Source organism: Etheostoma cragini, chromosome 1 (genome assembly GCF_013103735.1).
Source record: "Etheostoma cragini isolate CJK2018 chromosome 1, CSU_Ecrag_1.0, whole genome shotgun sequence".
NCBI classification, from domain to species: domain Eukaryota; kingdom Metazoa; phylum Chordata; class Actinopteri; order Perciformes; family Percidae; genus Etheostoma; species Etheostoma cragini.
The window spans coordinates 22141329-22167751 of NC_048407.1; the positions used below are offsets into that span (position 1 = coordinate 22141329).

The following is a 26423-nucleotide window of genomic DNA, read 5'->3' on the forward strand; positions in this document are numbered from 1 at the left end:
CATGATGCGTTATGTAAATAAAAGTGGACCCTAGATGGCAGCTAAAACCACGAAAGTACTTTTAGATAGACTTTTCACTCCAAAGTAGGCTATTACTAAGCCTACTTGCGTCGGATTACGCATGCATCATCTGACTCTGTGACTCTGACTGAGTGAGTCAGGAGTCAGGAGCCACAGCTGTAAACCTAGGCTGCTTGACGACAGATAGGCTATGACAGTCCTTTACTCAATAGCCGATAGCCTATAGTATGAGCTTAATGCTGTAGTGTTCAATTAACCAATTTAACACTCAGCTACTATGCAAAAACCTACCATATATTTTTTCCTTCCATTTTAGACACTGCCATGATCGTTTCATGACTTATGTTCCATCATGTAGGCTATAACCTCTGGTTGATCTTCTCAACTAAGATTTATTAGGATTTAAAGGCCCATCTTAGTTTAATGACACACAAAGCTTAAAAAGGTCATTCAGGCTCCATGTCAGTGTTGTATCTTAACTTCTAATGGGTGGGTGGAAAATTACTGCTGTAACATGATGCTATCTTTTGGAATCTTTGCATCAGAATTCTTTTAAAAGCACTAAACCTTCTCTCTCGGTAGCTGGTGACTTCACTATTGTGCACATACCTTGTATGGGAAAAGGTTGTGTAATGGGCTCTGGAGTCATTTTGAGAAGAGGCATCTGTGTTAAAATGCACTTAGTCTGGCATTTTCCACCACAAAGAATGGTGACTATAGTAACCTTAGAGACACCACAAACATCAAAACATGAAGCAACACAGTAAAGATGAAGTTTCCCATTATGCCTGGCAAACCATTCTCCACAACAGTGTTTATGTTTCACACTCTACATGTAAATACACATATCTCTCTCTGAGCCTCTAGGCCTCTTGGCCAGTGTTTATGTAAAGCAGAGATAGGATGCAATTGGACCTTATCCGGCTGACTACTGGATGGTGCTAATTGAAGGGCAGTGAAAGCCCCTCTCTTGTTTTTGGCTACATCTCTGGATACCGTCAGTCTTAGATTTACCCAAAGGAATGTTGATACAAAGAAAATTTGATGAATTCCAGACTTTAACTAGTGTGTGATGTCAGATGACATTGCCACCTTACACCACATACTGCCATGTCAATGGTATAATGATTAATAGTGTCTTACTGCGGTGAAACCCAAGTGTATCAGCTCACCCAGTGAGGTTTGTGCTCAAACAGTAATTTGTGTGCAGTGGTGGAGGAAGTATTAGATTCATCACTTGAAAGTTCAAATACCACAAGGTAAAAATACTGCAAATACCTATTGAAATATTGGATAATTTATCACTTAGTTGGTGTTAGGTATTTATTTGAAACCACCAGATACATTTAGAGAGGAAATCCATGGTGGCACTGCAAACAACTTCTGGACAAGGGACCCCAATTTGACTGTTTTTTTTTTATAGGGGTCACAAACCAAAATGTTTGGAAACTACTATTTAAATCTTGAATCTTATGTTAATCATGTAAAATCTTAATTGGAAATTTAACTACTATCTATAGCTGCAAATTTAATACTGAAATGTAGTAGATGTATAAATTAGAAGAAAAAGAAAATTGCATGAACAGTACTAGCTTAAATCTAAATAGTGACTTTAAGCAGCTTCCAAATGAAATATTAACTTATTTGCTTTTCATCATTGAACAATGCAGAACTTCTCTGACATATGATAAGGGTGCGTGAGGCTTGCAGCAAATAAACCAACCACAGCACACAGTATTACCATCCGGGACACCTAACATGACGGACCATCCACAAAACTTACAGCCAGTAAGACAAATTAGAGACAAGAACAGAGAGGTCACTCTTACAGAATGGGAAAAGTATTTTGTAATACTAAATACTAAAGTAATTTGTCATTTCTGGCAAGGAAAAGGAGAATATGCTGAGCAATGGAAACCTACATATAAGGCTTTGCAAACATAGTGTTAAGCCTTGGTCACATCAGTTTCTATCTGATCTATGCTCCACCTTGCAGGTGGCTGTGATGGGGTTATACTCCTGAGAATGTGTTCTGTGATTTACACCCGATGATAAGAGTCAGAGATGTGTCCATGTGGACAACTGGACAGAAGTGAGCGGTGAGCCTCTGCAGACCTCAGCCATGATAGGAAAAAGAACGCACTTCAGCAATAAATGTGTACCTCTAATGCCCTTTTATCTGAGAGTAAATGTTTTAGTCTTAGGGCTGCAATGATCAGATCATGAATTTAAATCTGTACAGAACGAGGAGAGGCACACCACTAAAAAACTAAACAATTAACAGGTTGAGCTGTGGTTTTTTTTTAGTCAAATGAAAAATCTGTGTATTTGGGGTGGGAATTTAAGGAGTGCAATGTCAGTAGTCTGCACTTTGTCAGTTTGTGCTGATTTCATCAGACCCCCAGAGGGAGAGAGAACTTCAACAGACCCCTTTTACACCTAATGCCTGGACCATATATCATTAGAGTTCACATCCTAATGCTCTGGATCGGTGCCTAAGAACAGATCTGTTTTCAGGTTAAATGGCACTTAGTTTAAAGTCAATGGGCAAAGGTAAACTAAAAACTGGAATTTAAAAGTCCTTGTCTTTCTACTTTTCAGACAAATCAGAAGGCAGTGAGTAATGCTGACAACAGCGCAACAGTATCTTTTAACCTAGTGGTTAGTTTCAAAGTGCTGCTTAAGTGTTGATGCTACAGTAATACATCTCTGACCCCAGCAGACAGGGTCATCTTAAGTTCACATTACTTTTGTCACCTCTCATGTGTTCCCAGACAAGTAACTCTCTTGTTGCAGGCTATTTCTCATCCCAAGTACCAGCTCATCTATCACTGGCATGCCGTCCTTTAACTAAAACCAAATGTCAAGAGCATTTATTTAACAAGAAATGAGCAATCACATGTGAGTTCTACTGTTCTTTAATTGGATGTATATAAAAACTGATCAGTTCAGTTTGAGGATTTGGAAAGCGGAAAAAAATAGAGGGCCAGGCAGTCTAGACAGTCGGGTTAAGGTGGAATTAAGCTGAAGGTGACAAGGCTTGCAGACTGGTCTTGACGGTTGCTAGGTTGGCCTTCCAGGAGCTCAGGCTGTCGTGCAGCTGCTGCCACTGCTGCTTGCCAAAGGTGCGGTGTGTGCTGTGGCTGATGGAATAGAAAACAAAAGCAAGAAGGTTAACTTGACAAAAAAAGAATGCAGGCCAAAGACACGTCTTGCAACTTTGAGGAAACAAAATGCAGAACTATAGTGAATGTAACTATGACCAAAGACATGGCATTGACTGTATTCTGTACTAAGACCTCAAACGTAAGCTATACGGAGGCAGAATCAAGTGAAAGTTTAGTTTCTACACAGATGACATATGTCTGATGATCCAGTTAAATCAGGTCTAGATTGCTACTACGGCTACATTTGCCCCTCTAATACAGATCTGTACTTAGTCAAAATTTAACACAATTAAGTCATACATGACGTTGTTTGATGACTGTACTTACCTCACAACAACTTTTCGCTGTGTCTGGTCAATTTTGCAGTACACCATCTTGGTCCGAACAGCTAGAAAGAAAAAAACAAGACAGGTTGGGCATAAAGGGGCAGTAAAAGCTCTGACGGAAAGCCATAAAAACACCTCTGACAAAAAAAGCTTTAAGAGAAAATGCACTTGGAAGATTAAATTACAAAGTAAGCCAGTCCAAGTCACCAAACACTTAAAGTGCTAGTCTTGGTTCCAGGGCATTATTTTATTGTGAAAACCCGACTCATGTCTAGGGTTGGATATTGTTTGGGTTATTTCAGATACTGGTGCTAAAGCAATACTTTTAAAACGGGGCTGGTGCCCTATTGGCACCGCGTTTCTGTACCCAACCCTACTCATGTCCCATGATCGCCACTGCCTTCTGTTTTTAAGGAGGGACACATCACTTTTTGGTTCAATCACTACCCACATTTTCCTGCATTGGCTTGACAATAAAAAGTTATTCTATCCCCTCCTCCCCCATTAGTTGCCTGTGAGAAACTAACAGCCCACTTAACAAGAGTAGACAGCAAGGATTAATTTGAGCTCAAGTGCTTGTACCATCAATGACAAAAGCCTCAACGTCATCAGCTCCAATCTGCAGCTCCTGTTGCATGGTGTCGAAGGAGATCTCCTTGAATTCCACAGACATGCCCATGAATGTCAGCAGACGCATCTTGGACATGTTTTGCTCATGAGACAGGCCTGGAGAGCAACAAGCAGGGATCATTAAACACAAAACAGTCACAGTCGATTACTCTAGACTCGGGGAGTTTCCCTGTGATAATTGTTTCTACGTTTAGGAGCATGCAGTCAGGGAATCTACTCATTAACACAAACACCACTCCACATTGTCTGTTTTGAGAGTCCATCCTACACATGCTTCTAATTACACCAAAGCCTTTAGTAGTGAGAAAGAGACACACTGCTGACACACACACACATTCCTGTACTGTGTCAACAGAGTACATTGGCTCAATATTTACAAGTTCTTATTTTAGGAAAAGGTGATTCAGCTGGTCTTTAAAAACTTTTGTACAGCAAAAATACTATTTCTTAGGCATCAAATGTGTCATTTAAATTCCAAGCTTTTCCCTCTCTAAGAGAATTTGACATTTTTCACCATCATAGCTATTGCGGTGTACATTATAATAAAGTAGGAAATGTTTGAAACCTTTGAAGTTCCTAATTACAAATAAATACTCTAAATTACTTGAAAGCTGGTACTCCGTTGAAACGCTCCTAAAGTGCAAGCATTATTTCTTAGAACACGTTTCATATCAAGCACATTCATCTAAAACACTTAAAATATGTCAAAACTGATTAAAAAAAATATGGTAAGGAGCAAAGACAAACTATCAGTCACCAACTACTTGTACACTGAGGTTTTACAGTAATCAGACTATTACAGCACATGTAAATATTTCCTTATTTATGAACCTGTGTATTGTATTTTTTAAACATGTTCAGTAAGTGTTTGTGTAGAACTGATGCAACTAAAATCTCAACGTATGGCTACTTACCAAGAGAGTCAATGAAGTCTTTGTTACTCTGGTAAAACTTTACATATGCTGCTAGTTTTCCACTCACAAAGATAGTTAAAAGCTGAAAAAGAGAGTCACAAAAAGAAGAAATACCATTATAGGACTATGGAAACAGTCACATCATCTTTGTATTCAAACAGGCTATAATTGTAATAATAATTACGTCCAGATTAAGGTTATGAGACATTATCAGTTTCAATGTAAAAATGTTGTCCATGATGAAACTAAAATATTAATACCCGTTGACCAATAAAAACACATATAGAAACTGTGCACACGCCTTCTTAAGAAATACAGTTTCATGGTCTCGGTTAAGCTGGTTATGTACAAACATTCCTGCTGCTCGCCCTTCACCATTTGTAACAGGTCAGCATTTACATATTGGGTTGGGATGCCTTAACAGTCACTGTGACCACATATCAAAAACGCACCCATTACCCATGTAAAACACAGTCAAGATGCTTTCACACCATGCCTTTACATTGACACAAGTATCCCATTTATATGTTTGAGCATGTAGAGTTCATATCCCAATGTCAAAAACCTGGATAAACCCCGTTTTTGAGACATTAATATGCTAGCTGGAGTAATCCACAGCTCCCTTGTACTATGACAGTGACAGGGTGACGCCGGTCAACATGGAGGACAGTGTTGTAAGAGTAGCTTAGCTACTTTTGGGAATAGATCAGTGCGTTGCGAATGTGTGTGGAGAGAGAGAGAGAGAGAGAGAGAGAGAGAGAGAGAGAGAGAGAGAGAGAGAGAGAGAGAGAATGGGTGCTCATAGCAGACAATTGTTGATGATCGGAGCAGAATAGAAACTAGCAGTGAAGCTGTAAAGTGGTAGTAAATGTAGTGTTGCTTTGTTTGTTTTTGTAAACATGACAGGCACCTGCGCCAGTAGACTGCCGTGGAGCTGGGCGGTATCCAAATTTTGATACTCCCTATATCTTACTAAGGTATACGGTATTACCGTGACAAAATAAAAATGATGGCGTAAGGCTCAGATGGCATCACCAAACTCTCTCACTCAGGGCGTTACTTTCCATCCCCTCCCCCCTCTCTTTTCTCCACACTGTCATGTGATGACAACCACACATAAGCATTTTTAGGCATTAAATAAATTATATTAAATATTTAATCCTTGTCTCCTATATAAGTGCATTGCATTTTTGTTAATGACGGTATTGAAACTGATACTGTTGCTATTTTCAAGACCCTGTGGTATACCATATTACCCCCGACCCTAGACTGCAGTAATTGGTAACCTGGATATTTAGATACTATTATTTATCATGTATACCACAATATGAGCGATTTCTCTGTGTTGCATGTCAACATATCCCAAATATGACCAAAACAGGAATAAGCCTCATAATAAGAATAAATAAAATAAAAATAAAAATACACACTCAGTGTGCATTACAATTCTAATCACATGACCTAGGTGGGCATTTTACACATGCAAGATGAAGAGGGTTGTCACAATGGAAAAAAAAGGAAAATTCAAGTTATCAGGTTAGATGTTTCTAGCAATAATTTGACAATGCCAGAAGTGTCTTTGTCTATATATTCAACACCAGAAAATATTCCACATTGTCTTTAGTACTTACGTCATGAATGAGTTCTCCCTCCAGAAAGCGAACTGGTTTCAGGGTGAGCAGGTGGTCAATGAGGAAAGTGTTGGTATCTTTGAGAGCACGGACGATACATCTAAAGATAAGGGACACCAATGGATGCATGTATGTAGGAGAGATGTCCATGTTATATTGAGGCTTAACGACAAATGTTTAACAAGGTCTTCAAGTGTACCTGTGGGCATCAACACGTGCTTGTGAAGCATTGTCTTCTGTGTAACTTCCCAGCAGCTCAACCATCACTTTTGCTGCAGCCTCGCTGTGAAATGAGTAGATACATTGTTGAAAGCTCTCTTGTACCAAGATATTTTACTAGAAGGATATTTCACAATCTTACAAAGAATCTTAGGCCTAGAGGAACATCTACATCAGTATGTGCCTAAAACAAAAATCTACTATTTTTTTTTAATGCAGGAGTTTATAAATGTTAAGTTCTGTGTATTCAATATTCTGCATACCAAAACATTAATTGTACACAGCTGACTTTTTATGTAGTTACCTTTTTTTGCAGTCAACCAATGCTTCATACACTAGCCTCAAGAGTGTCTGCTTCTTCTCTGTGGTCAGGTTCCAGTCGATAATCCACTTGCGCACCTGATCAGCAGCACAAACAGATATTGTAAATCAAATGCAGAGGAAACAAACGCAATCTGTGGAAATTTTAAAACATGTGACAGTGAACTTTCTTTCTTCTTTGCTGTCTGCAGCCCAAGGCAAAGAAATAAACAATGTTTGACTGGCAGTGTTTATAGTCAGTTATCCCGGCTAATCTTGGTGAACAGATATACCTGATCAAGGTCAGTTGGGATGTAGGCAATGGCGTTACAAGTTGCAGCCACCTTGATGAGGCCACAGAAGACAGTGTACCTCACAGTAGTGTTCTCATCCATGCCATGGAACAGGTTACTCAGCCTGTAACATCAAAACACAAAACAGATAGTCACATGTTAAATCAGAGATTTAATTTTTTTGTTTTAACTGTTCCTTGTTTTCTTCACACGCGCTTTGTTTTGAAAAGATGCTGCCTATTAAAACTGTCAACAGCATTCTTATGTTATCAAGACCAGCAGTCTCCTTTTAACCAACATCAAAACAATGACCCACTCAGTGTACATGCACGTGGAATGGAACTCACAGCTGCATCCTGAGGGAGGGTCTCTCTCCTTCACGGAACTTAACCAGTTTCTCACATAGACTTTCAATGAGAGCCTCCTGCTTCTCCGTCTCCAGGATCAACAGCAGAGACACGATGCTGTTCATCACACTCTCAACATCTGCAGAGAGACAAGAGAGAGCAAGTAATGAAAAAGTGTTATCTCACCATTCATGCCACCAATAGGCAATGCATATTTGATCAACACTGCCTAGTTTTCCAGCCTCTGGGTTTTTTCAGCCTCTGTTTTAGCAACATAGGGAACAGTATGGTGTTCACAACCAAACAATATACTAAAATGTGTTTCTGAAAGCAATTTAAGCGAGAAATAGACCACTTTTTTTGTATACACATAGTACCAACGTTATTATGATACAAAGTCCGTGAATAAAGCTCAAGTAGGCCTTTAATTCATGTGAGCCATCCACACATACACATGTTAAAAATTACACCTGTGCTTTTCCTTGTAATATAAGGAGACATATGTACTTCTTCATCATCACCTACCTTTATCATCGTCCTTGAGGCATACATCACACGCCTCGATGATCTGAGCCAGATCTACATGAAGTCCACCTTCAGAGTTCTCCTCCGATATATCAGCTCCTTTGGACTTCATGTAGGCTCTCAGCTCCAAAGCCTGTAACGTTAGACAGTAACATAAAAGTGTCAGTGGTTACATAAAACTTAAAAGCACAAAAACTACTAGCTCTATCGTTTAGCATAATGTGTCTTTACTCTACTGCTAAAAAGCTAATTAACAAACACGTCGTGTTTTTTTGTTTTCAATCACAATAACATTTACTGAAGTCAGCTATAAGGGAATGTACCAATTGTTTTTCATTACCTAGGTTTAGATATCAGCTATGGTCATCTAACAAGGAGGACGCTTTGGGTGGTTTATACGTTTAGCTACGTCTTTGTTTATTAAATGGCTAACGTTACGCAGCTAGCATTCTTAGCTTTCCTAATCTTTGAGGACATTTATGACAGCGTTAGCCGTAAATACACAAATTGAAAACGAGAATAAAAACGAATCATAACTAATTTACATACAAACCATCTAAACGGTAAGCTTCATGATATCATTACAAATAACGAGCTTCCACATATGTCGCATAACCAGCATGTAGCTAGCTAAGAGTCAGCATATGTAGTTACCTGTCAGCAACGGTTAGCACTTTAGCTGGCTAGCATGCTAAGTTATCTGGTTGGATAGATCCCATTTATTGACTCATCCGCAGACGGGACAATGCAAAATTATTTTTTAATGACACGGGTCGTACCTGGTCTTCTTCTGTAATATCGATAAATGCTGGGACGCTCATTTTTGGTGATTTTGTGAGCCTCGATGATGAAATCCACGCACCCACCAGTGCTGAGACCTAAGCGGAAAAGAAAAGGCAACAGTGCCGGTGAAACCTTTCTCTTCCGGTTCACACAATTAAAGCCACAGTAACCTAAAAACTGCAGTTGAAGGATGTCTCATGGTTGATTGTGGTAGTTTAAAAAAACTAGGTGTAGTTCTTAAAATATTTACCATTAATATGCACATAAATTGTGCATCTTTCCACGTGGGTTGACAAATTCCCAGTACTGCATAGCTTCAGTTTACAAGTGCAACCTCTTCCTTCAGAGAAAGGTCTAGCAATACAAGACTAGAGGTCAGACAACCGCCTAAATTTTGTTAATCCCGCAGACATCTCCTAATACTTCATTCTTTCTGATCCAGATATCCATCTCCACTCTGGGATATTAACTCTGGATGTCTTGGATGAGAGTTACAGAGGTGAACCTGATCCCCAGGAGAGGTTATCTGATTGAGCTGCAGTCCATCTGTGTGGACCACCATGGCAGGCCAGGCCCAGACCTTTCCAACCCGGAAACACAGTCAGTGTCAAAGGGCAACACTCTTCCACCATACACCCGCTGACCTATGGGTGATGGGCCTCTGTACCAAGTGGGATCCTTTTTTATTGTTACCATGGCAGGTAATTTGGTGATTGAGGTGAGTGAGGTGAAGAGGGTAAGTGAAGCAGGAGTTCACCCTAAAACTATGTAGTCAGGTTACTAACATCTGAGGTGTTGAGGAGGCTGTATCCCAGAGTGGAGACACTGCGACATAATTTCCATTTTTAGGCCGCACTGAAGCTCACACTTCATCTGTCACAAAAAGTATGTGTCTTTTAGAGGATTCATACAGACTAGTAGACTCATGCCATGTAATTATTTCTTCATTGTCTCATTGTTACATATTAGCCTACTCTTAGCAGTTAAAGTAAGGAACCTGAACTATGTTGTGTTCTGCAGTACATACTTTAAATAGTGTGCTGAGGGGAAATGGCTGATGAAGTGTTTCACCATAGTGCTGGTATGATGCGTCATTCAGTTGGGAAGGAAAGTGCCTGGTACCAAATCCCACCCTTACTCTTTCCCTGCCCTTGTATTCTGTCATGGCAAAGAATTTATAGCCGCTTCTCCACAAGTGTACTTGTGTAATTGTGAGGCTTTCATTATCTGATTAACAGCTGTTGTCAAATGCCTGGTGTATTTCAAGTCCAGAATAAGACTATTGGAGGCTTTGAAGCTCCAGGTGCATGTGAGACGTTGTTTTTGTCTTCTGTAAAAACGTCTTTAAAATGTCACAGTGTGTCATGATGCTTGGTAGCCTTTATAATATCCATGGCAGAATGTCCAAAAAAATAGCATGGATATTGGACTACAGTAAACCTTTTAACTCCAAGGAGACTGTAACTGGTGCATGTATTAAAACTAGGATTTAGTCTGTTTTATATAATTCTAAATCTAACCTACCAATGTTTTCTTCACAAGATGTATCATCAAGCAGCAGACATTGCCCAGTGTGTTTTATGTTGGTGTAAATGTGCACAGAATTCATTGAGTATTGGTCATGCTGCTTCTTAAAACACAAACACCCTGGAAGTTGTGAAATCATTACAGATATTGCAGAAAACCTAATGTTCTGTTTTATATCCCAATTGTCTTTTAAGTCTCTTCTTTTCATAGGTCTGTTGGGACAGAGTCTTATACAACTCCTCTGCATATGGAACATTTGTGTTATGTGTAAACGATGTAACTTAAAATTTAAGAAGGGACAAGATACACAATGCTTGTACAATGTTATTGCTCTAGGTTTTAACTTTAAGTTTATAGGCACACATATGGTGTATAGTGTGTGGTGTAGGTCTGAAATAGGTATGTTGTCAATATATCTATTTTGACCTCGTCCATATCTGTTTGATTGTAAGAAGCACATTCTTTTTAAACTGCTGGCAAATTACCTGCTCAGCCTCCTCAAAGATAAATGATTGTGTGTTAAGAGTTAGTTGAGCCCAGGTGTCTGCTTTCTCCCTGTCAGCCAGCCAAGTGGTGAGTATCCATGTAAGCCTGTCTCATGGTCATCATCCAACATGGAGACCTACCTTCCACACACTAATTGTCTAGTTCCCACAGTTCTGCCTGCCTTCACAATCTCTGAAAAATCCCCTTGCTCAGGCTCATCTATCAGCCAGTGACCTTGTCAGTGTGCATCGCTTGAGTAACTTCCCTGCTTCCCTAGGTGGAGCAAATTGCATGTTAATTACTTATAAGCTGACCCACCCTCCCCACACATGTACACACAAATACCAAAAACAAATAAACAAACAAAGCCAAGGTATTAAACAGAGGTGCGTCAAGAGTTCACAATGGTCCAAGGCAAAATCCCACAGGGCCTTCCGATGGACTTTTGCTGTCCACAACTGCAGAGATAATAAAAATCCCATTGTCATTTTTCTCTATTTTTCCTCTTTATATTTTTCACTGCTAAACAAATTACCCTGCAGCGGAAGTAACTCATCAAATTAATTGAACAAGAGAAATTGTTTTCTACCAGCTTCATCAACCAATTTACTTTTGAGAAACTAAGCAGAATACAAATAAATCTTAATTGTGGGGATTTACTTCTTTTCCTTTTCATATATAATAATACATTGAATATCTTCAGCTGGTTGGACAAAAGGGCATTTTAACTACTTTCTGACATCATACAGATTCATTATTTAATGAATCAACAAAATAAATCTCAGATGAATCAATAATGGAAATATTTCCGTAGTTGCATCCCAAAATAAATCTTCAACATTTTGCATGTTAGAATAAGGCTGCATACTCTCCGCTGAGCTTTTTTTCATTCAATTAGAATTATATTGTTCTTCCATCTGTCTTGTAGATGTTACTGACTTGGCTGTCTTTTCATCTGCAGCAAAAACTCGCATCACCTGAAAAAAAAGTTTGGTAAGTTAACTGCTGCTGTTATCTTGCCATATCACTTAATGACCAACTTCATATCACACCAAAGGCCGCAGCAATCAATCATAGCGAGTCTGCATATGTGGTGTTGAGCTATCTAAAGTCGTTAATCCCCCCTATGTGGAATGTGTGTGCTCTGTTTCAACCTAATGGCAACAACAGCAGCAGCAAAAAACAAAAAAAAGTCTTCCAGGAATTCTGATGTTCTTGTCTGGAGAGATCGAGTCACTGCGGTGGAACTGGGACTATTAATGATAGAGTGGTGTCTTGTCATCAGTGTGTTTGTATTACACACACACTCACAGGCTAGGGGAAGCATTACAACTTTAAAAGGCACAGTCAAACAAAGAATCAAATGTGTTTCAATTGGTGATACAATGTACAATATTTGGCTTAAAGTTATTTTGATTTTGATTCATTAGTGCTGATAAATACAATGGAAAAAGACAGAGAACAGGCATGTTGTTTTTTCTCACACAAAAGATGTATGTTAAAGGGATTATTTTATTATTTTAATTTGAATCTACAAATTGATAACTATGCTAGCCTTTAAAAATCAATCACATTATTCTCAGCAAAGCATTTAAATTATAAAACTAAACATACTGTCTTCCAGGGATTGAGAAATTGCAGTAGAACGGCATTTCCCTATTGTCAGATTCTGTGCTCATTGCGGTAATTTTTACATTTTCCCATCATTATGCACATACCTCAGAGTCATCATGTACACTTTTGCTCATGACAACGGACAGTAACCGCTAGAGATATCTGAAATGTTTTCTGATGACTGCTTACGCCCCGGCCACAGCTGCTAGGGTGTGACTGCATTGAAGAGGCTGTGGTTTACGGTAAAGAACTGATAAAGGCTGGCCTTGATCCTGACACACAGGCACCTGTTGGGTGAGACATAGGTTGTTCAGCAAAATTCAACAAGACACTTTTAACATCACTAACATGTATTTCATTAATAAATTACATATATGTGGTCCACTGTTGAATTTACAGCTAACTCCGAGATAGTAGAATAACTCATAGCCTTGATTTAAATTTTTTAATTTAATCAGTTTTATGCAGGTTTTCAAACAATAAGCTATTGTCATGTACAGTATATATTTGATATGGTCAACATCTCCTCTTTTTTTTCCTTTTTTTTTTCAAAGTAAACACTAATATATATCCAGATATTTAAACAAAATCTTGAACACTTGTCCTCTCTCCACATAATTACAGACTTAAAGTTCAATATTTTTGTTATTGTCAACAAACTTTTAAAAAACAACAACTCAACATTAAATTGAGCCTACCAAGAAGTATTGTGTGTGTAGGCAAAACCGGATATATATTATTCATCTGTGCCACAGAGCTCAATTGTCCAAAAACTATTGAAAAAAACAATCAATAAGTGACATGTTCCTTCATTATAATAAACATGGAGACTGTAGATTATTTTGAGTCAATCCTATTTTATTATAAATTCACTGCTTTTCTTGCGTAGCAGCAGATGTTTAAGGTTAGGCATTGACCACCATTCTGCTGCCGTAAAGACTCACGAGTGCACCAAATGTGTCTTAATCCGTTGCTGAAAATTGACCCTGACAAATGCACTGTTTACTTCTATTTGAGTAACATTTGCTGAAAACTACAGTGACAGTTTCCTCAAAATATTGATCTTTTAAAAAAATAAAGTATATTAAAGTTGAAAGATAAAATTATTATACAGTATATTTAGTTACCTATTCAGAAGGAACCAACTGGCTTGGGGCTGAGTAACACTGAAAAACTGGGAAAGTCAAAAGATACTGAGAGAGGAACTAAGACATCGTCGTCATTTGTTGACAATATCACAGATTCAGAATACCGCCCGCCTTTTCCTTCAGTGACTGTCCTTATGCAGTAGTTTAGTGTGAAGAACTTCAAAAGTGTTTAGATTCCTTGGTTTAAAATTTTTCTTCTTGCATTTAATCCAGGAGCATGCAGCTTTTAATGGATATGAATGCCGGAGAGGGAGGAATCTTGAGTTTGGTGATAGAGGGGAAAGGTGATCATCAACAACAAGAAGAGAATGGGTGTGTGAAAGATCATTGGACCAGTGTTGTGTCTGACACATGAACCATGAAAATGCCCACTCTCCCACAGATCTTTCTTCTCTGTTTCTTATCCCCAGTCTGATACGCAGCACTTTGAAGAGCGATGACATGGGAGAGAATTAAAAACTGACGATAGTTGTTTTTCCTGTGGGTCGTAGGGAAGTGGAACAATGTATATGCTGTTATAAAGCAATTTGACTTTGTCTTCAAAGAAAATTCATGTACAGTATGTACTGTATAGCATGGATGTATCCAAATGTACTGTATCCTTAATTGTGTAAAGCAATGAGTAATCATGTGCGTTCAGATTTTGTTATCTCAAAGAGCAGAAGCCAGCTGTCGCAAACGTCCAAATAGTGCTCTGAGAAAGTAGGAAAGACAGAGGAATTATTGTTCTGCCTGACTTTTGTTTTAAATAGTAACCAAACACTAGAGGCCACAAGCAGATAGGAGGGAAATGATGAAACATTACCACACAATGCTGTTAGGTTTGTTATCAGTGTGTTTCCATGCCCACACAGAGAAGTGAAGGACTGGGCCTTTCTTTTATACCACTATCAGCACATCAAAATAACACCTGTTGATCTTTGGTAGTCTTCTCCTTTATTCTATCTTGGCCATTTTAATACAAATTATTAATATTTAAAAAATATATCATGTCATTTTAGACCACCATGCTCTTGATTTGAAAATAAGCACCTTAATAAATTGTTTATCTTCAGATGCAGTAACACGAATATAGAGTTTTTTTTTAAAATGGAAAAAAGTCATTTATTTTTCCAGTTCTTTGCCAGATCACATATCTGCGTAGTTTATCATACTCTCTTCTTTTCTCTGGCTGAAACAATCCCTTCTCGCATTCCCTCTTACTCATCGTGCTGTAGAAATTTTAGTCTTGTTTTATTTCTTGTTAAGGGTCAGAGGCAGTATTGACCATTTCCCTTCCTGCGCACAGTGTTGTTGTTTTAAACCCTGAGTAAACCAGAGATTGATCTCAAGAATGGGTGTTTTTAGGGACTGCCATCCGTCATAGGGGCTGAAAGGGTTGTTTTCTCCTGGCCCCGTCACCTTTGATGAATCCTCTCTAAAGACTCCGCTGGGGAAGGCATGGCCAGCATTTGCCTTGGCTCAGAGGCACTGCCTTTCTTTCACTCTCTACAGATACTTTTAATTGTGCCACAACCTTTTGTTCATGTAGCACATTACTTTAGTTTGTGTTTGTTTGTAGTGGGTGGACAACAGAAGGTTTTTCCAAATTGCTTTGGGAGATATTAATTTTCTTTGCTACTATTTTGAAGTCAGCTACGTGGACATCCTCTGAATGTGTTCCTCAGGGGTATGGTTCTGCCTTTGCACTTGTTTATTTCCCAGAATAGATTAAGTCATAGAGCACTTTATCTTCTCCTTGACTACAAACCACCCAGATGAATATGTGTTTAGCTTGTAGGAGCATTTGTAAAAACTGGGAAATATAAGTGTTTTATTGTAGTCCTAAAAGGGTTAATATGTCATTATTCATTTTCTTTTGGGTCCATGTTTAACACCACATAAATGAGGGTTGTCTTTGACCTATTATCAAGCTGCTGTTGCAGCTGGTCAAGACTAGTGGTTTTGCACCAGCATCCTGATTGTCCCCTATCCAACAAACCATTACACTTAACACTGTTGTATCTGTGGGCTTGCAGCAAGTACGTCTTCAACTTAACTTAAAACACAACAGGCAGCAAAAGTGGAATTGAGAGGGCATTAAGGGATATGTCAGGGACATTGTGCAATTATTAATGTCACCTCAGCATATTGTTATCTGATTTCATCACTCTTACAGTGAAGTTAGATTTCTTTCTCTCTTCTTTTGTACCATTTTTTCCTTTCCTTTGCCCATTTCTTTTCTTCCCCCCACCTCTTCTTTTAAGTTGAATTAGGGGTCACTGACGTGACTAATATTCCAGATGGTGATGACAGGAACTGGCTAAAACTCTTCACCTCACAGCATTGTCCCTGGTCTTATAAAATTGACAGTAGATTTTCAAATGAATTGGCTAGTAGGAAATGCATCCTTATCCGCCATGCTGTGGTCTAAATGGCAAAGTTGTCCAGTGGGACATTAGTTAAGGAGTAAAGGAAGTCATTTGAATTGACAGACAGCTTGAGGCCTACTTTTGCTTTTGCTGTTTTTCTGTCATAAAAGTTTTCTTGCTCATTTTCATTGATGTCAAGGAAAATCACCATGATCAACATGGCCAACTGTTCAGTATTTTAAGATCTTCAATATTATGTTTTTGTCTATCATTTCATAATCTGTTGTAGTCCGATATGTAATAACTTTTTATATTCATATTATATTTCCTCCCACAGTAATACCTACAGGGAAATCACCTTCAATAGAGCTGTGGTCTTCTATACAGTAACCAACAGGAGGATTCCGGCTCCTCTGTTATCGCACCGCTGCTGTGCCTGTTGTTACATGGCATGACAAAACACAGCCAGGCTACTAAAGGCTAACCTAGCATGTAACATTAATAGTATTGGTCTCCTCTCCCTCCGTGTTTTGTTTAACATGAAAATGAGACCTGAGTTGCCCTGGATGAGTGTATACTTTCCTGTATAAGAAGGGTTGTGTTGTTTTAAACTGACTCACTTAGTTTCTGGCATTGAGTCTTTTTGTAGTTTATTTTTATCCTGTTTTTTTTTGGTTGCATGGCTCTGTCTTACCTTATGTAACCTCTTTTGTCTTCACATCTTCTGTGACTACTTTCTTTCACAACAAAAAAACTGTGATTGACTGTTATGCTACACTGAATGTAGCACATATTTTTAAAAGGCAACTTTGTCATTGTTTCAAGCTTTCAAGGAAAGGAGGAACCCAACTGCTGATTTGACAAAAACAATAATGTTAAAAGATCCACAGCAGCTGTCTCGGATTTATAAGCATATTCCAACTTACTGCATTCCTGTGTAATTCCACATTGAGTTAAACTTGAGTTAAGGTCAAAACCTCTATCTCTTAAGCGCGCATGCTTGCGAACACACACACACACACACACACACACACACACACACACACACACACACACACACACATACACACAAACTCCCCCTCTCCTTGACTAATAAATAATTATACTTTTGTGTGATGTGGCTTTGCTCCAAGGCCATGCAATTTATGTGAGTTGCTTTTAGCAAAACAGTACTATTCCCAAAATGGGACAATTCAGAGCATGTTTGTTGTTTCTTTTTTTTACATTTTGAGTGATAATTAATTAAACTTTGCATTCATAAATTTTAATTAAATCCAGTCTTTTTAAACATGCCATTGCATCCAATATATTTAATAAAAAACTCCTAACTTTGGCTATTTAAATATGTACACCATAATAAATGCATTAGTAAAAAGTAAGATCTTACTTCTGGCCCTGCTTCTATTTTGTTCATATACTTGCCTCATCCGTTTGGTAACTTATTTGAAAAAATGTATTATATTTCATGAACCAGGTGAGTCACAAGAGTTTACAGAAAACACATGCTGCTTATAATTTTGGTTTTTTCTAATCTTTTAGTAAACTATGAGTATGTGTAATTTCACAGATTTACAGGATTTTTTGGGAGCAAACACACTGAAAAAGCAATATAATTTTTTTCACAAATCTCTGAGCCAAAAAACAAATAATTACAGTGTCAATATGCGCAACCATAGACGACTTTTACTAACTGATTGATACTCATGTAGCTGATTCATGCTTTAAGTCAGAACAGTCCTTCAGAGAAATGAAACAAAAACACATGTACCCGTACAGTAACACAAACATTCAAAATAAGCAGCAGTTGACTTTGAACAAAGAATAAAGAGCAACACCCGCTTATGCAAATGTGACGTTAGTCAGAATCTACTCAGAAGTGCAGTTTTTGCTGGCCAGGGGCAAGGCAAGGGAGTCATCTTCATCTCAGCCTCCCTTGCTCCTCCCCCTGTCCAATGAGTTTTGTAGTATTTGAGCCTTCAGAAGAGTAAGGAAAGTCAGACATTATAGAGACAGAGGGACAAGGCACTGTTACCCGCAGATACTCCAACTCCAAACCCATCGCAGATCCCCAGGGAGCTCGAGATTTGGCATCCAGATTTTGGTCATTGTCACTAGTTAATATATTTTCCTCTATAGTTTATGATTTCTAGTGGAAAAGATGGTTCCTGTAGTGTGTTGTGACCACTGATGTTTGTTTCCGCAGAAGAGTTTGCTACATGCTCATTGCTTGTTCAGGTCATGTTCAGTTGATTAACTTTCAAGAGACTTTACAGTTTATCACTGGTTGACTTTTTAATCTCCCAGCTGTGTCTTCTACTGGAATACCATCGCTCCTTCTTTGGACTGTCTCAACCTGCTTTCAACAATGCTGACCGAGCCGTGTGGAGCCATGTCGATGGGGTCAGATGTTCGAGATTTGACCCTCTTACCTCCAGTGCCTCCTATGCCATCTTTACCAGGTGCTGGTGGTGGCTGTGGGATGTCTGTTGGTGGTGGCCAGTGGACCCAACTGCTGGACCTCCACCCTGGCTCTCCCTACAGCTCCCTTCCCCCCCACCACTCCCTCATCAAGCAGGAACCAGGTTGGGGGACCACTGATCCAATAGAGGACCCTCACTGTGGACTCGGGGCCTTCACAGTACACTTCTCTGGCCAGTTTACAGGCTCAGGTCGAGTTGGGGCCTTCGGAGAGCCAACTGCAGGACAAGCAAGGATGTTTCCCAATGGAACCTACCTGTCCAGTTGCATGGACAGTCCTCCTGCACCCAGAAACCAGGGTAAGCATGCTCATTACCAGTCTCACCTCTGTCTTATCTAATCAGCTTAATCTAATGTAGAGACAGTGAAAGACGACGAGCACCATTCAATAAAATCCAAGTCTGCGTTTTTTTAAATTTCCTGCTGCATGTGTTCAAGAGGTATCTCCACGTTAAGGAGTTGTCCACATGTTGTGTCTGAGCAGGATGTTATGTGCTGTACTGGGTCATTCTGTCCCATGTCAGGAATAAGCTTGACAGCTTTCTGGTAATGCTCGGGCAGACATCTAAAACAGTTCCTTTGCATTGGGCTGATTTTCACAACAATCGTTAAGGCATCAGTATAAATGTATTATTGTGTGGACAGATGTAGGTTGATCTTTCATAAGGTTTTACCAGGTTTTATTACTGCATTCCTTATTTTTTCCATTTGTGAAGTGCAATGCTCTAGTCATAAACTTTCAAATGATAATTCAAATTTATCCATCCTAAAGTTCAGGTACTGTTAAATATTTTGTTATGCTAATGCGATACATTAAGCCACACCACTTTGCAGTTTTGAATGTCATGCACATCACTTTTGTCCAACTAATAGGTTTTATGTTTTAGGTCTATAAGCAGCAGTAATACATACAAGCCATATGGAAGAAGCTTCCAGGAAATTAAATTTAGCCAAATACAGGGGGATGAATGCACTCATCAGCTGATTGTTAATAAATTACCTTGAAGTTTTGCAGTTAAGTTTTTAAGTGTTAGATTAAATTACATGGACTTTATAAAAAAAGTCTGTGTTTTCTTGGAAAAAAGGCCCAAGTTGCTGTGAAAAGCCAAAAACTTTCTCTGCTATAAAATAAATAATAAATAAGTGTTAAAAACAAAGACAAAAACGTTTTGTGTTACGATCTTTATTTATAGGGATTCTCTAGAAAAAATCCTGAAACACAAACTAATGATTAATTAGAAACAATTCTGAATTATGAGCGGTGAATCATGAACTTGATGTACTACTCCAAACAAACTTGACCTGCACAGAGCAGATCAGAGGTTAAAAATGTAACTGTTATTTATCTGCACTCTTAATCTGGAATAAAACTTAATTTCTGTTTTGTGTCAAGTGTTGACATGTATATGATGTGTCTACCTTGATGCTTGATGTTGTCTATTGGGTCTCAGTACTCAGAGGTCAGGTTTAACGATGAATGTGTCTGCTGATGTGACTTTCACAGTCAGTATGCAGTGAGTCTTGTTTGCTCAGTGGAATGTCATTTTTGATGAAGTGATATAATACTCTGCATAGTGCTGTGCAGGCTGCAGGGAAAAGAGTTTGTGAGTCATTTTTCTCAGAAACTTTTCAACATTCCCCTCGGGCCTGTAAAGCAACCTGTCTACACTGGATGTGTATTAAACAAATGTTACACACATATTTGTGTCACCATTTTTACACAGCTATCTCAAATGCAACATTCTCCTTTTGTGTATTACACTCACATAATTGCAATAATTGACGCAAAAATACTTACTGTTACCATTTTTCATAACTGTAATTAAGTTAGCATACATGCAATTCATTACTTCTCAACCTTCTTTTTCTACTTATATTCTACAGTAGCTCATCCGCCTATGGTGTGTTTGCCAATTTTTTTTTTCACCTGCCATAAATAATGCAACCGCAAGGCCAAAGATAGATGGGGGAAAAAAGAATATGTTACAAGGAAAGATGATTTAGTAGTTTGATGAATGTCTCCCTGTGGTAACCCTGCCAGGGACTAAGAGCTTGTACCAGTGGGGATTCAGATAACTGACCAGATACTGGGGATTTTGCAAGCTTCATTTGCAAGATGTAAATCTAATGACTGGAGCAGGCAAATACGATCATTTTAACTTTCCACTGCTTCTCTTTTTGTTTTCTTTCTTTAGGTTATGGAGCAGTTGGTTTAGACAGCAACCCCAGTTATGGTCACACTCCGTCTCATCACACCCCTCAGCTCTCCAGCCTGTCCTTTAAACACGAGGACACGCTGTCACCGCCAAACAACATAGGTAACTGCCTGCATCCTGACGACTGATTACTAAATTGACTCACAGACTGGAAGGCTGTCATGTCACAGCAAGGTTATATAAGTAACCCATAATTTTTCATATCACAACAGAATCGCTATTATCCATTTCCCCCATCTCTCTTCGTCTCTGTCTGCACACACATGAATATACGCAGGCATACATAAACACAGCCTCCCTCTCGCTCTATAAGCATACGTAGGGTTAATGACTCTGGAAATGATAACTTGAGGAAACAGCTTTATGTGACTCTGCTGGAATGTCAAAAACTGTCTGGGGACCAATATACTATATGAGCCTGAAAAGAACCACTGTTTCTGTTTGACCTGTTCTCTCTGTTTGAAAAGAAGAGCTGTGCCTCTGGGCAGACATGCATGTACAAAAGTGTGCCTATGTCTTTATATTCATTTTAAAAGTACCTTTCTGTGTGTTTTTGGTCTATTCGGGTGAAGAGAACATGAAATGTACCATCACATACAAACATTTTGGTACAGGTTTATTCATTGTAAAGTTTTCAGCTTAGTCCTACTAGATATACTTAGCTTTTGTATGGCAATGGAAACCTGAACTTTGACAACTAGAAACTTTTATTTGAGAATTGTTGATGAGTTGATTGCTAGGACATTTGTTATTAACAATTTAAACTATTTATTATTCATTGAAGTTATTGAAGTTAGTTGAAGCTCCTGGAAAAAATACATTCTATAGACAAAAAAATTTATCAATTATGAAGAAAATTAGCAACTTTTGCATTTTTATTTTTTTAGTTGACCAGCAGTACCCGGCTCCCCCTCCCATGTTTGGTTGCCACAATCCTTCAGAATCCTGTCCGAGCAGTCAAGCTCTGCTGCTGAGAAACTACAGCAGGTACAAGTATTTGTGGCTGTATTGTTGCTTTATTTGACTTATGCTACCTTGAATCCCCTCTTGGTAGAATTCCACTCTTTCCAAACGTTTTCAGACTCCTCACTCATCAATTAATGTCAGATTCTTTCCACCAACACCCCATGCAACTCGCTCACTTGCTGGTTAATTTTTAGATGTGTGAACTCTCTCTGATCCTGCGTTAAGCCCTGCGTCTGCCTCTGTCTGGATCCGGAATCCTAATTTGTTCTGAGGTTAAGTGCTGCCCACTGGTGCTCAGCAGGCCAAAACAAACAATGAGTGATCTACTGCTGATGTGTCTGAGTCCACCCTGAGGAAAAATGAGGGGGAAAGTAAAAGAGACAAGTTCAGTGAAAGTTAGTAGGGGATGTGAGGTAGTTAAGGCTGGGAATCTGCTCGATTTAACCTCTAAATGTGTTTCCAACCATCATTTTGATGCAAAACATCTCAAAGGGTAAATTAGGATGAAATTCCTTGAATGCCGTCCTCCAATGTTGTTGGAGAAAAGGAACATGTGCAACCCAAATACTGGAACAGATGTTGATAAGAGGAAGGAAGACTTCACTGTTGTTAGAACTTATGGCATAAACTGGAAACACTCAAACAAATCCAGAGACATGCACACGCACACAATCTCACATACACACTGTGAATATATGTCTGATATCAGTGAGTCTTTCCACAGTTTGACATAGCTCAGAGCTGATTAGCGAGCCATCGCGATCCTTCCCTCAAGGACAGCTCAAGGAATGCTGTCCAGAATTCCCCTAAAACAGGTTCCCGCCTTTAATGATACTGAGGACAGAGTGATGTCATGCACTGGTCCATGGTGTACTAGGCACGGAGGCACTCACCCCCGCAGAGTGCACAACCACATCTCCAAGTGTGTGTGATTCTGTCAAATGTGTGTGTGTGTGTGTGTGTTTTGTTTGTGCAGTAGTGTGATCTGCCAAGGTAAAGAATGGCTCAGAGCCCATGTTTTTTAATGAGGCCAGTGAGGAGTGTGGTGGGTGGACAGGATGTGTTAATAAGCGAGCAATTTGGAGCTGAATGAAACATCATCATTATCCATACAAGGGAAGGAAAAAAAGCAGGAAGAATGCACAGTAACATAAATATTTTCAGTGTTTAATTTTTGGGGGATTTCAGGATGCCCTAGTGATAACTAATTAATAAAGAAGGAAAAATGAAAACAAAACATATACAGTATTTCCCTTTTATCTGTCATTACCTCAGAGCTAGCCTTGTTTCATAACCTTTTAGTCTATTTATGTATAGCATGTGGTACATTGTAGATATTGTTGCCTTGAAATTGACTTATTATTAACTATATTCTTGTTAACTTTATTTAACTAAATAAAGAGTGAAAATGTAGTTGTTGTTGTTGTTTTTTTAAGAATGTAAAATGCTAATGACAGTGCTGTATGTTTCCCTCAGTGATAACCTGTACCAAATGGCATCTCAGCTGGATTGTGTAACATGGAACCAGATGAACAACCTGGCATCTTCCATGAAGAGGTGAGTCTTTCTTTTATTACAATTTTATATATCATTATTCTTTTTGAATAACGCTCTGTATGCATCAGTGTTGACCGGTGTTTGTGGTAGTGAGGAAGATAAAGGGGGGATTGGCCTTCCTAATTAAGAAGTGGAGAGTCTGTATTCATATGTACGTGTTTGTTAGTACTCTTGTGCTTCTATTGTATGTTTTAATTAATATTTTTTGCAAAGTGAGGAATGTTGGTTTTAGAGTTTAGTCGTGTTAAGGATAACTATAGTTGTGGTTAAAAAAGTTTGTGTGTTGTGGTGAAGAGAAAAACATTTTTGGATTTAAAACTTTTTTGGATTTAAAAACAAAACAAAACTCATAGATAAAACTCTGTGGTTTTACCCTTGACTATATTGTTTTGGACTGGATGAAACCAATCTGGCGTGTACCTATTCTAGTATCAACCGTCCAACCGCCTGTTTGACAAATCTACCAAATTATTTGTTTGGCAAAAACTGTCAGTTTTGCACTCAAACTTCTCAATCTTTTAATTAATTTTATTAATTTTGTTTCTGTCCAACAGTGGCCATGTACCCAGCTACGACAATGAACCCACAGCCCCGCCTCCACCCATGCTCCTTAGTGCCCAGTACCACATACACACTCATGGTGTCATCAGAGGACTTCAGGTTAGTCAGGTTAATGCAAGCACAAAACGCACACACACAGACACAGATACACCTTAACAGATACACAGTACATAATACTACTAAACTCTCTGACTTCTCTTTCTTAAAGGATGTTCGCCGTGTAGGTGGTATTGCTCCACCAGTTGTGAGATCTTTAGAGGCCAATGAAAAGCGTCCATTTGTATGTGCTTATCCTGGATGCAGCAAGAGATACTTCAAGCTGTCACATCTGCAAATGCACGGCCGCAAACACACAGGCAAGAGGATTTGATGTATACCCCTTTTACTGCCCAGACCTCAAACTGCTGTTTTTTTGATAAATTACAATGAGAAGTTCATACAGACTGTTAAAGTTAAGTTTGAAAAAATATATAATTGGGGTGGTGTATTCGAAGGGAGTACCTCGTAAATGAGTCTGTGTGAAGGGTTAAATGTCCAGGTTTGAATGTGTGTATCTGCGTGAAAAAGTAGATTAATAAAGCTGCTAGTATTGGCGGTTTATTTTGCAGGAGAGAAGCCTTACCAGTGTGATTTCCCAGACTGCGGCCGCAGATTCTCTCGCTCAGACCAGTTGAAGAGACACCAGCGCAGACACACAGGTAAACCAGTGTCAAGCTACTGCATGAGTTCCCTCCGGGGCTGTAGCTACCATCATAAAATTGCAAGTTTTACAAACCTGGGAGAAGTTTACATTCCACAATATAAATGTAACTTCAAAAAGCAATGTGGGTGTTCCATAGGCAAAGTGTTTTCAGACTCAATTTATTTAAATTTGACCCCCTTAAGGTCAATTAATTAATTAATAAATATGTAGGATTTAGTATTTTCTTGTCAGAGTTGTACTCTCAGCAGTGTGAATAAGGATATGAAACAGGCTTTGGGATATCAAATTACCAGAAAATGTACAGCAGTTAACTAAGTAAATTAAATATAACAAATCCAACTAGTCAATTTAATAATTTTATTTTTGAATGACTTCACAACATTACTTCATTTTTACACAACAGCAGTAATACCTGTACAAATTACATCTTCAGAAATTACCTCTCTGACACAGGCATAACAACAAATTAATGTTAATTATTATGATGCTGTTACCATATAAATCTGGGGTTCAAAACGAGGAGCCTGCTGCCGTAGTACTACATAAAAAGATCCAATTTATTATTATTTCTGAATTCTAAATCATTTCAAGTTAAAAGGGATTTTTCTTTAGAAACCAAACACAAACAACCTGAGCAGTTTTTAATTTGTAATGCTTTTAACCTCCACATTGATTGCGCCTAATCTAATTGTATATTTCAACTTTTGACCCTCACCCCACTCTCTTCTTATTTCTGCAACAACAACAATGACAACAACCGTTTGCACCTGTGTAGGAGTGAAGCCCTTTCAGTGCGAGACGTGTCAGAGAAAGTTTTCACGGTCAGATCATCTTAAGACACACACTCGGACTCATACAGGTAAAACAAGTGCGTATACCTTTATTTTCTACCTCTCCATTCCTTTTCTGGTGAAATTATTTGTTGTTGGTCCCCCCTGACTTTAATTTATGTAAACACAAGATTGCATTCCAAGATTTGAACTCACTCTAAAGCAATGATTTCTCTTATCTTTCCATGTTGGTCCCCTCCTTGTCAGGTGAGAAGCCCTTTACCTGCCGCTGGTCCAACTGTCAGAAGAAGTTTGCTCGCTCTGACGAGCTGGTGCGCCACCACAGCATGCACCAGAGGAACCTGACCAAGCTGCAGCCTGCCATCTGAGCAGCAAGAGGAGGAGGAGGATGCAGAGGAAGGCGACAATATGTTGTGCCAGCTAGTATAGAAAGACACTGGAGCCTGGTCAGCGGTTATGGTGCCCTGCCAGACTCTGTGAAGTGGTGAGCACAGCTGATGACTTCCTCTGCCAGCCAACGTCAAGAGACTCTGGTGATCTTCCAGATCTTCAAGATGCACCTCAACTAGCACTCTGGTTCTGTTTTTTGACATTAAAAACTCAGACTGAGAGGGTACAATTCCACAGTAATCCTGAGCCAAGAAGAACATTTTTTATGGGAGATGAGGAAAATGTTGATACACTATTTTAGAACACTTGCACTGGCTTCTTTTTTAATTGTGTCACTTTTGAATGTGCTGGAACTGGATTTAGGATATGGACAATGTTTCTTTTTTTGTCCATTAAATTGAAAAAAAATGTTGCTTGGGGGAATGTAAAAATCTTTGTAGTCTTACAGTATATGTACTCATTAAATTGATTTGTGTATA

The 26423-nt window shown here is 38.8% G+C and overlaps 2 protein-coding genes across 3 annotated transcripts; one reads left to right on the top strand and one right to left on the bottom strand.

The window, feature by feature from the left end:
• Positions 1 to 2923: 2923 nt before the first annotated feature.
• On the bottom strand, positions 2924 to 9318 carry eif3m (eukaryotic translation initiation factor 3, subunit M). The gene is made up of 11 exons (XM_034874235.1): positions 9153 to 9318; positions 8374 to 8506; positions 7849 to 7987; positions 7502 to 7625; positions 7213 to 7307; positions 6889 to 6972; positions 6690 to 6789; positions 5059 to 5140; positions 4097 to 4240; positions 3516 to 3576; positions 2924 to 3164 (listed from the first exon to the last, which is right to left on the bottom strand). Exons 1-11 carry the CDS (start codon positions 9192 to 9194, stop codon positions 3041 to 3043), a joined length of 1128 nt encoding a protein of 375 aa, XP_034730126.1. The 5' UTR covers positions 9195 to 9318; the 3' UTR covers positions 2924 to 3040.
• An 8907-nt stretch (positions 9319 to 18225) lies between these two features.
• Positions 18226 to 26325, top strand: wt1b (WT1 transcription factor b). 2 transcript variants are annotated; one of them, XM_034870317.1, is made up of 9 exons: positions 18226 to 19059; positions 20956 to 21078; positions 21864 to 21963; positions 23419 to 23499; positions 24054 to 24159; positions 24269 to 24416; positions 24669 to 24758; positions 25539 to 25622; positions 25801 to 26325. In XM_034870317.1, exons 1-9 carry the CDS (start codon positions 18648 to 18650, stop codon positions 25920 to 25922), a joined length of 1266 nt encoding a protein of 421 aa, XP_034726208.1. In that variant the 5' UTR covers positions 18226 to 18647; the 3' UTR covers positions 25923 to 26325. The 2 variants fall into 2 exon arrangements, with proteins under 2 accessions (XP_034726208.1, XP_034726199.1); XM_034870308.1 differs by having other exon boundaries at positions 18233 to 19059; positions 25539 to 25631; positions 25801 to 26323.
• The last annotated feature ends 98 nt before the right edge of the window (positions 26326 to 26423 follow it).

What these genes read in the sequence shown, in the direction of transcription:
- eif3m (XM_034874235.1), bottom strand. Translation starts at nt 9,194, where the DNA reads ATGAGCGTCCCAGCATTTATCGATATTACAGAAGAAGACCAG. An exon ending in ATATTACAGAAGAAGACCAG is followed by an intron (nt 8,507 to 9,152) that starts GTACGACCCGTG and finishes CTAACGTTACAG; the next exon opens with GCTTTGGAGCTGAGAGCCTA. An exon ending in CCTCAAGGACGATGATAAAG is followed by an intron (nt 7,988 to 8,373) that starts GTAGGTGATGAT and finishes GTCTCTCTGCAG; the next exon opens with ATGTTGAGAGTGTGATGAAC.
- wt1b (XM_034870308.1), top strand. Translation starts at nt 18,648, where the DNA reads ATGCTGACCGAGCCGTGTGGAGCCATGTCGATGGGGTCAGATGTTCGA. An exon ending in GTCACCGCCAAACAACATAG is followed by an intron (nt 21,079 to 21,863) that starts GTAACTGCCTGC and finishes TTATTTTTTTAG; the next exon opens with TTGACCAGCAGTACCCGGCT. An exon ending in GTGTCATCAGAGGACTTCAG is followed by an intron (nt 24,160 to 24,268) that starts GTTAGTCAGGTT and finishes TCTTTCTTAAAG; the next exon opens with GATGTTCGCCGTGTAGGTGG.